Source organism: Empidonax traillii, unplaced genomic scaffold (assembly GCF_003031625.1).
Source record: "Empidonax traillii isolate 1590-97213 ecotype Southwest subspecies unplaced genomic scaffold, ASM303162v1 scaffold263:size1499331, whole genome shotgun sequence".
Lineage (NCBI taxonomy): Eukaryota > Metazoa > Chordata > Aves > Passeriformes > Tyrannidae > Empidonax > Empidonax traillii.
In genome coordinates, this window is record NW_020955456.1 from 711,609 (window position 1) to 726,579 (window position 14,971).

Sequence of the window (14,971 nt, forward strand, 5' to 3'; positions counted from 1 at the left end):
TTGTCATCATTCCCTGATGGATGGGGAGAAGGATGCAGATTCTGCTTTTCTGTGGCTGCACCCAATGCAGATATTCCAGATCTGTGTGTGTGAGGACTGCATCACAATTCCTGTATATTTAGAGTGCCCTGCACCTCACATTCCTTCCCTAGGCCAAGCTGCATTTCCTGGGCTGGGGGCCAAGAAGCCAGGAGGTGTCTTGGTTATCTGGACCTGTTAGACTTCAACCTATAATGAGCATCAAGCTTTGAATTTTCCTTTAGTTATGATTTTTACTGGTCTCCTTTCTTGGAAGGAAACAGGAGCTACCTGCTCTGCAACAGGAATGTTAAATAGTCCCCTTTCAAAAAGCCTAGTTCATGAGCTCTGAATATAGTTTTTACCTTTTCTTCTCCCTACATGATAAAGTCCTGGAAGGGTTGTTCACATGTGTATTTCTCTGATAGGGTCCTCCACCTGCAGCAAGAATTGCTCTGGTGCCAGGAGGTGCCAGAAAAGGCACATTAATGAGTAGGATCAGGTGGCTGGGTCTTTGCACTACCTGTTCTTAGGGATTAATGTAATGAAGTCTTCCAGGCAGTATTTAGTAATTCAGTCCCAAAGTGAAGATCTTCTCTTTCTTTGTAATTCACTTCTAACAAGTGTTAGAAAATCAGATTTCAGTCCCATGAGATATGAGATGTATGAATACCGTGGCATTTTACCAAGTTAATACTATTACATATTTGTATGCACAGCTCATAGGAAATCTCTCATCTTCTTAGTTTTGCTCTGTGTTTGGGGGACAGACATGAAAAGACAGGTCTGACCTGTACTGTCAGAAATCCGTGTTCACAGAGTCTTAATGCAGCACTGAGGATAAAGCACCTGCTTGTGGCAGCTTGTACCCAGCCCTTCTCCCTGGGCTGAGCTCACACCTTCGGGATTACAAAGAAGGAGCGCAGGAGGGAACAAGCTCCTGCTGTATTTGATCACAAGAAATAATATACTTTGCTGTATTTTCCTTCTTCCCGTCCCCTGTCCTTGTTCCTGCCTTACATTGTCCAGTGATTTCTCGCATCTGTGTCTTATCCTCATTACAGCTTTGACATCTTTTTCCCATTTGCTGTCCACTTGCCCTTTTCTTGCTTTCTTTCCTGCCTTTTATTTTTTTCTTTCTGTTTCCCCTTTTTCTGCCTTTTCTAGTTGTACTTTCTCTTGTTTTGTTTCAGTCAGCGTGAATGGGATTCACAGCACCTGATTTAGGACATCTTAAGTGGCCACCCGAATTAGTCACCTATTTTCTATTTATAGCCAAAAGACAAGAATAAGCACTTTTGGAGCACAGTTTGTCTGTGCTAATTTACTTACCTCTGAATGAAATGCACCCATCCATTCATAAATCCTATTTATTCCCCTCTTTTGGCTCCCTCTGCCCCTTCACACTCCTGATACACTCCTTTCCTTCACTCTGTTCTTAGTTGCCCCAAAGAAAGGTAAAGAGAATTTCAAATAATTAAAAAGAAAGAAGGACAAGTTAGCTTCTACAGCTCTGTTTGCGGGGGAAAGTGCCTTTGTTTCAGCTGAATCTTTCACTGCCTGGCTCTAGGTAAAACCATCTCCAATGTGGAAGAGTCGGTCACCCTGGATAACGGAGGCTTCACTGCTCTGGAGCTCAACAGCAGACACCTGAACATCAAGAGCACCTTCTCAAAGAAAAATGGAACCAGGTAAGAAGCTGGGAGTGCCATACTTTTGTAAATTGCTTTTTTATGTAGGTTAAATAGGCAAAAGGGAGGGACTGTTGTCTGGAGAATATAGGGAGGGCTTTAATGCCCAAGTCTCTGCCTCAGGCGGTGATTCTGGCTTCTAAGCATGATTTAATCGTGCCACTCCAGAGAAATGACAGCATCCCATACACTCAGTGTTGCATTCCCTAGGTCTCCTCCTCGCCCAAGCCCAGGGGGGCTGCACTACTCTGATGAGGACATCTGCAACAAGTACAATGGAGCTGTGCTGACCGAGGGCTTGGGCCTCAACGAGAAGCCCTTGGAAGTGTCGGAGTCAGAGGTAAGGGATTCCCTTTTTCCTCGCCGAGTATTGCCCAGTCACTGCAGATAATCATTTCCCTGCTGAATCCTGGCAAGTCTTTGAAGTCCCAGTCCCATACTTGCATCATAATGTGTGGTCCCTGTTTGCCCGTCTCAGAGGCTTTAAAATGTCCACCGGCTGTTTGCATCACAAAAAAAAAATTAAACTAAAATTAAAATATTTAAGGAGAGAATAACAAGCAGGACCCAGCCAGGGCAGATGCCAAAGCTGGCCTTAGCAGATATTTACTTTTCCAGGGCCAGGTAGGAAGATAAGTGCAGTCAGCCAGACTGTGTATGCTGACCTCTGGAAGGGACTGAACATCCTCTTCTGCCTGTGGGCTGCAAATTTGGAGCACTTTTGGGAAAAGGCATAGACACTGTAAAACAACCAGCTACTGTCTGGATGAGGTTAAAGGTGAGATGAGTTCTGGACTGTTGCACTGACTGAAGTAGGAGCTGTGGTTTGAAGTCCACAGTGCCTGTTTTACAGACAGCTCCAGCAAACCCCATGATTCAGAAGAGTGGTCTGAGTGGTGATAACCACTGCTTTAGTTACAGGGGGAGTCAGTGGGGAATGAGTGACTTGCCAGGGAGCACATGGCCCCATGGCTGTGAGAGCCCAGCATTCAGCTCTCTGGATACTCCAGCCTTATGCCCAGGTTGCCTTTAGACTCTGTTCTCCAAGGAAGGGGAGTGCGTGCCAGCATTATCCATCTGGCTGTGCTCCATCTTGTGTCCCCTATTCCCTGGAAGAAGGAACAAAATGCTTGTTGTCTGTGAAAGTCCAACAGTGGCCAGGGGTGAACAGGCAGACTCCAAAGGATATCCAGAAAGGTAAATCTGTCTCTACAATCACACGTTGTCAGCTGAGATCCTGATGAATCTGAACTGACAGCGCAAGAAGCGAGCAGTGGGCCAAACCAGTCCAAACGTGACCCTTCGAGCAAGAATAAATCAAGAGCAGCAAGTAGTGAAAGAAGATGACAGTTTTCATCTGTAGCTTTTCTGCACCTGCAGCTACAGCTGCTTTTCCTGGCTACCTAGCTCTCACCTCCTGCTAATTACCACAGACAGCCTGCTGCTTTGTGCTGCCCTGTGGCCGACCCGTCATGCAGGCAGCTTTCCTTGGTGCAGCTCAAGCTGCTGTCTCTGCAATGCACAAGCATTACCCTCCAGATTAAACCCATAGAGCTTTGGTCATGTCACTGTAACAGCCCAGCATTAAACCTGTCATTAAAACAGTTTGCTGAGCATGGTCGTGAATTTAGCACCGGCACCTTTTGACATTAATTTCAATGTCCCATGTGGTATTTCCTGGTAATGTGCAAAAGTCTCCTTGCAGGGTGTCATTATGCCTCCTGTGTGCACTGTTTGTACAGCAGAGAAGGAAGTGATTTGGGTGGTTTTCTTCTCAGGCTATTATTAATATTGTTTATTTACTGTGTGTTACCGTTGAGCCTGAAGGTCTCAGTTGAGATTCTGGTGGTTTTTTGAATCTGGGTGTGCATGTGAGTATGTGCACAAAATATGCCTCCTGTTTTTCCTTGGGGCTTAGATATGCAGCCTGTCTGTATAATGTCTTTGATGCTGGGTTTTTTTGTGGTGGGGAGTGCTTTTAGCCATGAAATGTTAATATGCTCCCAGTAGAGGTAGTAGTAGGAGATGCTGCCTTTTGATCAGCCTGAAAATGCTGTTTATGTTGGTGGGTACAGACAGGAGGTGAGAGTGGGTTGGGGCAGAGGTGGGTATGGATGATTGACCACTCTCTTTTCAACTGTTCCTGTACCTATTAGCTCTTCATGTTTGTCTTTTATTTTCTTCCTTTTTTTTTTTTTTTCCCCTGTTCTCAAAGGAGATCTTAACAGACAAGCTCTGGTTTCCGAGAGTTCCAGAATTTCCATCTCTCCTAGCAGGCAGAAATGTTTGCCTTTATATGAAGAGTTAAAGATATCTTTTTATATAAGAGCTCTACCTAGTTTTGGTCCCCTGCAACAAAGGGTGCTGATGCTGTTTTTCTCTGATGCATCTATGCATGGTTCTCAAATTCCACTTAATGTGATGCACATGAGGGCAGGCAGGGCCAAAAACTGTGCTTTTGCTTTCAATCCACACGTCATCGTGTTACTGCTTAGTCTCAAGCCTCTTGCCTGAGGTGTCAAGAATTTTTATGGAAAAGAAGGAAGTTCACTGGCTTCGGGTCTCATGGGGTTTACTGAACACGAAGAAGTCTGTGAGAAACTCCTAGCCTGACTGACTGCACTTAAAACACAGCTGCCTGGGAGCGTTCCTTAGAGCTCCCTCCTGAAGAGGAGAGCCGGAGAGAAACGTCGAGGAAATCAAGTAGGACCCTTAATATTCATAAATCAAGTGGTTAACTTACTCCATGTCATGAAAGCCAAGCACCAGTACTGTTAATGAGGTTAAAGAAGTTTAATTGGCAGGTATGGAGCAAGAGACTGCTATGAGTGTAATTTCTAAATGATTAATAATAATAGGCTTTTAGTTAATGAGTCAAGTGGACAAGGCCCTGGACAGATATTCTGAAGGAATTTGGTGTTCACCATGTACAGAAATTTGATGATGTATCTGCTGTGTCATCCAGCCATGGAAGAGCAGTTTTACAGAAGGAGAGGGGAGGGTGGTGCATGTTTATGTGTTCTCAGGTGTCCTTATGGTCTCCCAAAAACTGATTCCAGGAGAAAATATTCTCACAGGTCACACATGTTATCAGTCAGGGCAGAATGCTGGCAATGCTCTGGTGTTCCCACTTCTCTCTGCAGTCTAAATGGCTTTTGCTTTCTCAGCTCTGTAGGAAGATATTATAAATTTCCACTTAACACTTCACAGGGAATACGGTTTAACTTGTTTCCAGTAAAGTTCTCCAGTGATTTTGACAAGTTGAGCACCACATAAAAACCAGCTGCAGGTGAGACATTAAATAAGCAGGGGCTGCTGTGTCCAGAGAAATCTTTCTGCATGTTAGGTTACCTTGTCTCTTTTTCAGCACATTCATTTCAGGACAACAGAAAGAAACTGCTGCCATCTACATTTTTAGAAGTAATCTTATAAGACTGTTTCTTTTGCAGTCACTTAAAAAAAAGTATATTTTGAACTATTCTCAAATTTATTATCAAATGTCCCACTGACTAAGGCAGCCAACTCTGGTCACTGACTTGGCCTCTGAGCAGCGTTTGTGCATTTTGTGCTATCAATAATATACCTGAATAGCCTCTCATTTTCTGTATTTGTTGTTTCATAGCCATCCCTGCACCTTTGGTTGACAGTCTGTAATGTCACCGAACATCCAATCACACTCCAGCCTATGGAGGTTTCCAAGGTAACACAGCCACAGTTGCACGGAAAGGAGGAAACCGAAAACAAAGCGAAAAGCCCTGCAGCATTTCTATTTACTCAATAGTTTAAAAACCACTAAAAAGTAATCCTCTGACATAAGCTGACTGTATTGTCATGCTAAACAGGTTTATCTTGCTTCTCCTTGATTTTCATCGGGGCTGTGGAACTGGCAATTCCTTGCTGATAAGGGTAGTTATTGGAGTATTACTTGCAGCAGATCTTAGAAGATACTTTAGAAACATGGACAGAATAGACAGTTCCTGCCTGTTCTGAAGGAAACACAATGAAAACATGTTGTATCAACACTAACAAGCAGGTTATCCTTTCCAGCATCAGTGCTAATGATGGTGAAAAGGCTGAAATTAGTGCAGCTATTTTTTATGAGACTTGCTTCTGAAACGCACTGGCCTTATTTACACCAAATTAGTGTTTCCTTTCAGTTGGTATAATGGACTAATTAGTGGACAAATTATCAGCAGGTGGTATTGTTTTTAAATTCCCTCTTTCAGTTCATGGCACGTCCAAGTGTCACCGTATTTCAAAAGGCATCAGCCCATCTAAAAGTGTTCCAAGTATTTCTCCTCTTTATTATGTTGACTTCTGGCAGTCTTGAAAGAACTTGGCTTAGGTACAGAAATTATATTAGTTTTGTGGGTGAGTGTTTTTCTGCAAGCAACGGACAGAAATCAAGTGACTGCATCGGTACTATTATACCTATAAAGTCATGTGTCATTCTTCTGGGTACAGCTTCTTTTCTGCATTTCTCCTCAGAGCTTCCAGCCTTTTAGTTGGCTTTATGTTCCTATATGTCTGTGGGGACATCAGGAAGACCAGTAAGGAGTCACTAGAAGTTTTGGTTGGTTTTTTTTGGTTTTTTTTCCTCCTTATCCTTATTCCAGCTCAACTCAGCTGTGATCCATCTGTTCAGCAGGGGTTTGTTTCCCTGAGGTGTCTGAGTCAGTGATGGTGGATTTGGGAAGGAGTCAGAGGACGTGGCCAGGGCAATGGTAGCCTTGTGCCTTTGATGGAGAGAGCACATCCACAATAGCCAAGGGGGTTCACATCTTTAGGTGCCTCTGGTGAGTGATTCACAACCATTTGCCTCTGCTCAGGATGCAGAGACTTTTCTTCTGGACACCCACATCATCCCCAGCTTCCCAGGCATTTACCTTAAAATTAGACTGCAGAGACACAACATGATGTTTGGAGATGTGGGTTGATGCAAAGTGCAACAACTTGTTTCCTGCTGAGTGCAGAGGTAACCGGGGTTTGGGGATCTTTTGGTAAAGTTGCTTGTGTCTGCAGCTGAGGACCAGCCTGCCTGATCTCCTGCTGCCATTCCCTGCCATGCTGCCACATCTGCGGCACTTCTGTTGGAGCCCCTCACAAAAACAGACAGGGCAGTGCTGGCAGGATGTTCCCACCAGCAGTGCCAAGACTCTGGAGCTGCTCTCTGCATCCACTGGCTGTGAAGTGGTCAAAATCTGGGGATATTCCAGGAATGCTGCAAAACCCACCTGTTCAGGAAGGTCTTTGGAGGGAGTTGGATGGTGGCTTCCCGAAGCTGGCAGCTGGTGCAAAGGAGTGTTTTTCTAGGAGAGAGACTTGCTGAGTTCCTTCTGGAATAATTACTAAATGCTAGTAGGGCTTTGTTGTATTAGTAATTACATGTCAAAGCACCTGAAGCTTTTTATTCTTAAAAATCAAACCGTGCATGATTCCTAAAGAGCCAGAGCCTGGGTGATAGTGGAAGGGAAGTTTTGTAAAGCTGTAAAGAGCTGCTTTGCTCAGACTTTTGGAAATCTCTGGGAAAAATTTCTCAGCTCTGTCCATCACCCTCTGTGCTGGTAAATGGGCACAAAATAGTATCAAAGTAGCTATCTAAGCAAAGAAGTGGGATGATGGATGCTGTGCCCTTTTCAAACGATGGTTCGTAAGGCATTTGAGGATTGTTCTTCAGAGACCATTAAAAAGGAGCTTTAGAGGAGGAGAGACAAGTTGTGTGGCAGGCAGGATCAAGAAGGATGTGTGTTTGCTGTGTGGCGTCATAGATCAGAACGATACCAACATTTTGAAACTAATTGCAGCAACTAACAGTTACGAGCTGCCTTGTATGTCTTATGCAGCTACTACTCTGATATTTAATTACCTTTAGAATTGGCTACACAGATTGTTGGGGGCAAAAAAAAAAAAAAAGAAGGAATAAATGCTTTTGCGTGCTCGAACTGGAGATTTTGAGGTAAGGCATGAGATCTGGAAACGACTGGATAAATGTTAGCATGCTGTATGGGATGTGGCTGTTATTGGTGGGAACATTCGTGGGAACAGAAGGAAAATGTTCACTTGGATACTGTGGCCAAGGCTTTGCCGTGGTCTCTGGGCTCAGCAGAGATGTACAAGCCCTCTGTGATTCCTCCAGCTGCATCACAGCAGCAGCACTTCAGAGGAGGGGCAGACGCACAAAGCTTATCTGGTTACATCTCAATAGAGCTCCCGCTCGATATTGATATGAGCTTTGAAGCTCTCCAGCCACCGTGCATAAATGTTTCAGGGGTAAGACGCGCTCTGAACGCGGAGCTGCGTCTGACTCATCCCAAGAAAGCAGCCCCTCCTGCCTGGCAGCTCTTCTTTTCCAGATTCTGTATTCTCTTTCTTCTGTCGCCGCTGGTTGTGCACCTTGTGCCATCAATAATCAGCTGGAACATGCAGATGGAGTTGTTTGCCTGTAAAAAAAAAAAAAAAAAAAAAAAAAAAAAAAAAAAAAAAAAAAAAAGATCCAATTTTGCTCTACTCCCTTTCAGTTATATAACTAATTTACAGTACTTAACAGGGTAAACCACACTCAGAGTACAGTGCAGGTGCCTGGTCTGGCCACCACAAGCAACAGCCCATCTGGCCATCCTAAGTGGGTTTATGTGGGAGACATTCTTGCTGTCCTTGCATCAGAAGAGAGATGCTCAGTTCTAATTGCAGCATTTCTGATTATTGCTCCAAGTAGTGATAGTGAAGCTCTTGGTTTCCCTGTGGCGTCTCTACACTTCCCTGCATCTTGTATCCGAATAGGAACTCCTGGCTCCTGCTGCACCATCCTGCAGTGAATTAGAAGGGATTTCTCTGCATTGTTTATCACCAGCATTCATCAGGGGTGATATCTAGGAGCGAAGCCTGGCTAAACCAGAGCACAGTGCTTTTCTACAGTCCAGTTCGTATTACACCTGAACTTCCAACCATCCTCCCTTAACATCACAGCTGTTGTCAGCTGCTGATATTAAACTTGCCTCTATTTTCTTTGCAAGTGGAACAGGACACATAAACCATAGATGCTAATGACCGGTTATTTCATTCTATTTTTCCTGATGCTCCAGGTCACGGACTCAGACTACGAGGACGAGCTGCCAAAGCACTCCTTCGTGAACCACTACATGAGCGACCCCACCTACTACAACTCGTGGAAGCGGCAGCAGAAAGGGGTGAAGCACCCGGCGTCCTACAGATACGAGGAGTGCACCGCCAGCGAGACAGAACCCTATTTCCAGACTGTCATCACGACACAGAGCTCAGGAGGGGTGTACACCCCCACGGGACAGCCCGCGCCCGGCTCCCGGACTCCAGTGACAGGGTTCTCCTCCTTCGTCTGAGCCGGAGCTGGGGGACACGGCCGAGCCGCCGGTGACACCCGGGGGAACCCGTCATGGGGACTGTGTGTGCGTGGCCGGGGCGGTGAACTGTGGGTGACTCCTCTATCAGGGTAGAAACGGATGGGAAACACGGATGAGGCTGGGTTGGTGTTTTGGGTTTTCTCTTTTTTTTCCTGAAGACAATCAACTCTAAAAAAAAAAAAAAAAAAAAAAAAAAAAAAAAAAAAAAAAAAAAAAAAAAAAAAAAAAAAAAAAAAAAAAAAAAGTGGAGCTGAACGAGCTGAACATTTGTTTTAGAAAAAAAGAAAAAGACAAAAAGGAATTCTGAAAAGCGATGATTTTAACCACTTGTGAATAGTAGGGGTTTTTTAACCGCTTTTTGTAACACTGCTTCAGGAAGCAGCTCCCATGCCCTTCTCTTCCCTCTTTCTTTCTTTCCCCTCCTTCTGTCCCACTGTTCCCAAACAAGCAGGTGAATTCCCTAGATGCAATGAGTGACTCTGTGATGTGATTTGAAGAGAAAACGTAAAACCTTCCAGGCTCCTTTTTCTTCCTTTTTCTCTACTCTTTTTTTTTTCTGGTTTTTCTTTTTTTCCTTTTTAAATTTTTCCCTTTCATCAAGGTCGAGTAGAAAAACGTAGAAGGGACAAATTTTTAGGTGAAAAGCAGACACCTCCTCTCTCCTCTTCTCCTTGCTGCTCCCCACCTTAGGAGCATTGGCTGATCAATGTAGGCTCAGATGTGTCACTCTGTCTGGTCTAGCTCACTACTGGTGTATTTATACTGAATTACTGACCTGCTTTTCTTTCTTCTTCAAATGGGACCTGCTGCATTCTTTAGATATTCCAACTCCAGGGCCTTTGGAAGAGAAGATGGCTCAAAAGAGCACTGTAGGCAGTGGTGGGTGAAGCAAGTGGGAAGAATTCAGATGCAAGGTCAGTTTATTTTTGGCGTGGCTCTAATCCTCCCCTGTGGACTGCGTGTGCCGTTTGAATCAGTCATTTTCTAAAAGTCAAAGGACACAACCCAGCAAGCCAGAAGAATTTTTCAATTAAAATTGCAGTGACAAGCTAGAGAGTCTACTAATTGATGAGGGGTTTGATCATCAAAATTATCCTGCCCTGCCAACAGAAGTTGAGCATCCTTTCTCACCTAGACACTGCAGTCCTGTATACTGGTCTGTAAAAGAGTACACAGTGGCAGGGTTTGGTTGATTTTATTTTCTTTTTTAGTACAAAGACACATCACACAGACTAGGAGAGTTTTGGTGTCCACAGGTGCCTTTTATTGATTCTTCAGCTTTGTATCTGGGAGAAGCAACAACATGTCTCCAGGTAAAGCTAACCAGGTTTTTCAGGTATTAGGGTCACGAATTACCTTGTGCACGTTTACGGTCTGTTTGTGCACTTGAAACTACGGCCCTTGGAAAGAAGAGAGGGGAGTTTTAGTTTGTTTTCCATCCTTTTGTACAGCTCACTTTTTGTTTTCTTCTTTACTATATCCTTTTCCCGAGTCTTTCATGTTTTAGCAGCAAGTTATTCACTCACAAGGAAGTTGTCAGGCATTGAAAGGATCCAAGTCCAGCCCTTGGACCTGAACAGTCCTGGTTCACCAGAGTTTTTGTTGCAAGGGTTTCAAAGGTGAATTTGGAAGTAGGTGAGTCCTGGCATTTGCTCCCAGGCGGATCAGCCAGAAAAATTGGTGCTTGCTGAAGTCCCAGCAGGGCACATGTGGGCCCTGATACTGTTGAAAATTGCCGTTGTCCTCTCTAGGGATGTTGTTTTTATGTCATCTAGGGATGCAGGACATCTGTGGCATGGGGTGGTGGTGTCTTCACCAACCTGCCCATAGGGCCTGGTTAGGAGTATGCTGGTGGCACCTCACCAGAACAGTTGAGGTCCAAGGGCAAGCTCAGCCTCGCTGTCACCTTTCAGTGCCTCTTGGACAGGGCAAACGATCTCAGAACTGCTTTTACTCTCTGGCACTGCCTCTGAGCACTGCTGCTCTTGGTGCATGCAGATTCTGGATAGCTTTGGCCCTGGATTGCTGTTCCTCTCCAAAGGCTCCAGAAAGAAAAAGTTCAAAACCAAAAAACTCCAGTGGGTGTGTTTAAGGGCTTTTGAGTTCGGGATAATGATCCGCAGCTCATTAGGATGGCAAGGGATGCACAAAGACACGGGCTCGAGCCAAAACCCTGTGAGTCATCCCCCTCTCTGCACCTGGGTAGGATGTGTGTGGGATGGAGAAGGGGCTCCAAAGAGGATGACTTGGAGTATGCTGTGAAGAGGAATGCAAAGCAAACAAAAAACCCACTGCCTTCTGTGCACTTTGACTGTTCTCTTAAGCCATATGGACTTTGCTTTAATTACTGAACTGCCAAAATTTGTTTGCAGTCTGAGTTTTTTGTTTCTTAGACAGAATTATCTACGTGACTTTCTGTTTTGATTTCTTTTTCCTTTGTTATTTCCTGCATCAGATTACATATTTTAAATGCCTTGGTTTTATACATTTGACATAGCAGTGCAATTGCTCTTGGAGTTTTAATGGCGCTTATCCAACGGGTATGAGAGGTAGTGCTGCAGGAGGAGCCTTTCAAGGACCACTAAGGGATATAGATTAGTAGGAAGCAGATCAAACACTGAAGAGTTTGCTCCAAAGGAAAGCATAGTGTGAGTAGCTCCATATCTCCTGAACATTGCCAGATCAGAATTGGTGTGAGGTGCAGTTACTCCCTGGGGCTGATCTGATTCCACACTGAGCAAAAACAAAGCAAGAAAACCACGGGGAATAAAGGAAATGGACTTTGTGGCCACTGCTCCACTGAAGGACAACACGGGGAGCAGCATTATCTGTACAAAGCAAGGAGAAGAGACTGTTCCTTTTTTCTCAGAACCAGCTGCAACTAAAAAGCCTGAGCTTGCTGAGGCCCTGCTGAGTTGGCTGTGTGGCTCTTTTCTTCTGACTGCTGCCGAAATAACAGGTTATGTGTGATCCCTTTAGGACCCGTTGATCCAAACAGCGGTGTTTCTGTTCCATTCTCGTCCACGCTGTTGTGGCTCTCGATTGTGTTTTGTTTAGGAGGTGGCTGTTCTGACATGGGGGGTTATTTTCAATAGGCAGTTGCAGAGTGTGGAGATGCAGTGCCCTGCTCAGCCCTCAGCTGAGCACAGGACGAGCGTTCTGCTGCCCAGGATCCTGGGTAGCTACGTGGATGATGCCTGTGCCTCCTTGCTGATGTGCTGTACTTGTAAAATATGGCTAATGGGTAGGTTTTATTTACTTCAGGTATCAGGTAAATTGTTTTACCTGGAAGGAAACACTCCATCAGTTAGCAGGAAAGCTCCATTTCACAGCTGCAATCTTTGGGAATTGCAGCCTTGAAATACGACTTTTAAACATTAGTTGTCATGTTACAGTAACTTCACCCATCAAATCCACTTCCATTTCCATCTTCCTGTTTGGAACAGTCTTGAAAAATGAAGGCTTATATTTAAACGGCATTCTTAGGATGTTTTATTTTTATTTATTTATTTACCTTCCCCCTTCTCAGGTCTCTTGGTGGCTGTTACTAAAAAATAAAAACAGCATCATGAAATGACCAAGGGAGACATTTCAGCAAACAGTTTAACAGGAGCTTGTTCTTCATGCAATAGCCATAGCAATATCCAATTTCCTGCAGGAAAAAAGTGCCCAAGTCTTCACCCTCTCCCAGGGCTGAGACGACACCAACCACCACTGTCAGCAGCGCTCCCAGCACCTTGTCCCTGACAGAAATCACGTGCAAAAGTGCACCAGGTGGAGGAGCTGTGCTGTCCCAGCCTACTCCAAGTGGAGCATTTTATCCCTCAATACTCCATATCAGACCTGGTGCATTCCCACCACAGCCCACAACCCTTGGGTGGAGCGTTTTCCATTCCCACTTTTTCATGCTGGTGCAGGGCCAGCGCTGTGGGTGCAAGTGGCAGCAGTGACAAAGGACAGGAGAGGGCACTCTCTTGCTTTCACTTCTGATAGTCTCTTTTTCCCTACCCTGGGAGTCTAAATACCTTCACAGGGAGGGCAGGGAGAGGCGAAAGCACAGAGCAAAGGATTTCAGCAGCTTTTACTTAAGGAATCACACTGTGGCCAGCAACCCCACTTTTGCTGTAAGTTGGCATTACTGGAGAGAAGAAAGAAAAACATACCAAAAAAAAAAAAAGAAACCAGTGATGTTTTGCAGATGGGCCAAGATCTCATATTTTCTGCTTATACCTAGGTCTCTGCCAGAAGCTGCTGTAGCAATTGTTTAGACTAAATATCTAAGCCTGTCTTGACATGGAGATACATTTATTATCCTTGTCGTTGCTTCCCTCAAGAAATCCATTGGGTCATCCAAAGATTATCCAATCTGCTTTCTAAAAAGGGAGGAGAGAGATACATTTATACATACAGAGCACTGGTGTCTTCCCCCACTCACTGCTTTCAGATAAGCAGGCAACTTGTTTGAGAAAAATCCTTTTCAAAAAGGAATTTATCGGGAAACTTTAAAAAAAAAAAAAAAAATCCAAACCACCACATGGGAAAGATAACCTTTGGCCAGAGTCATTGGAAATCTTGAAGTCTAGAAACCTGTGACATGTAAGACTGCCCATGATGCCAAGACCTCCTGCCTTTACTGATCTCCTGTATCAGCAGCAGCCAGAAGGGCACACGCACAGTGAGGGGCGGTATTGGGAGAGGAAAAGCCATCACAGAGCATCTGGTACACGGGCAGGTTATACTGCAAACAGCTTCCCTCAGCCTGGAGTTCCTGCTAGTTCAGCCACATTCCCTAGGTTGTTTTTATGGGGTTTTGTCAGCTCGTGTGGAATCCACACATCGTCATGGCATTAGTAGAGGTGGGGCAGGGTATGTTGGTGTGGCATTTAGACAAAGCCCCACGTGTGATGATGGGGTTGTACAGTACCCACTGAAACCTTCCTACAGGAACTGCCCCTGGATTAGGAGCGCATTCACCCCAGGACTGAACATGCTGGGTCTGAAATGGCTCCACCTGACAAGTCATCAAATCCTGGAGTGGTTTGGGTTGGAAGGGACCTTGAAGATCATCTCATTTGAACAGCCCTGCAATGGGCAGAGACACCTTCCACTAGACCAGGTTGCTCCAAGCCCTGTCCAACCTGGCCTTGAACACTTCCAGTCCCTTCGGTTCTTTGTATTTCTGTACTCCTTTTCTCCTCCCAGACAAACAAGGCTGGCTTGCACTTTGTGAAGGTGTAAAGTTTGCTGTGCCCTGGGTAGTAGAGAGCCACAGCAGATAAGCACACACAGAACAGTGGGACAGGTGAGATATGTTTGAACAAGGAGCGAAATACCATTAGCACTTGAGATTCAGGCTCTGACTCAGACTTTTATCTTCTCAAAGCTGCCACCTGCCCACGTTAAATGGCCTTGGGGCCTCAAGGCTTGGCAGGAAATTCATTATTCCAATGCTGTTCGATCACTGTGCACTTTCTTGGGGCTTGAATCACTGGATATAGAGACAGGAATGGGGTTGCAGAGCTTTATGTCAAAGTGTTTTCCCATTTTTGTCCAAATCTCTAGATCTGGGCATTTCTGCTACCATGGAATGGTGGCATTCTGCGGCTGGGGCACCCAGAAAGTGCCACCAACGCTCCCCCTTCAATGCCATTACACCCCTGGGCAGTGCTGGGACCTGGCACAGTGCAGTGGGAGCTCTCAGGTAGCAGAGAGGTGCAAGAACCCCATATTACGGTAAGTTTGTAGCTGGTCACTTCGCCACTCTTGGGATGGAGTCCGTCCTCTGATTTGGGATCAGATTTGCTGTCAGTTTAGGGGTAGGACCACCTTGCACAGTTGTGTCTGAGTTACCCTTGGTGTACTGCGGTTATCGTTGCTTTTAATTCA

General features: G+C 45.1%; 1 protein-coding gene across 5 annotated transcripts in view; it reads left to right on the forward strand.

The window, feature by feature from the left end:
• The window catches only part of SDK1 (sidekick cell adhesion molecule 1), a 385,943-nt gene extending 376,676 nt beyond the window's left edge, over positions 1–9,267 (forward strand). For all 5 annotated transcript variants that reach the window (XM_027889459.1, XM_027889461.1, XM_027889460.1 and 2 more), the window contains 3 exons: positions 1,589–1,709; positions 1,920–2,049; positions 8,792–9,267. In XM_027889459.1, coding sequence (XP_027745260.1) covers positions 1,589–1,709; positions 1,920–2,049; positions 8,792–9,064 — 524 coding nt within the window. In that variant the 3' untranslated portion in view covers positions 9,065–9,267. The remainder of the gene's footprint in view (positions 1–1,588; positions 1,710–1,919; positions 2,050–8,791) is intronic.
• Positions 9,268–14,971: the final 5,704 nt, after the last annotated feature.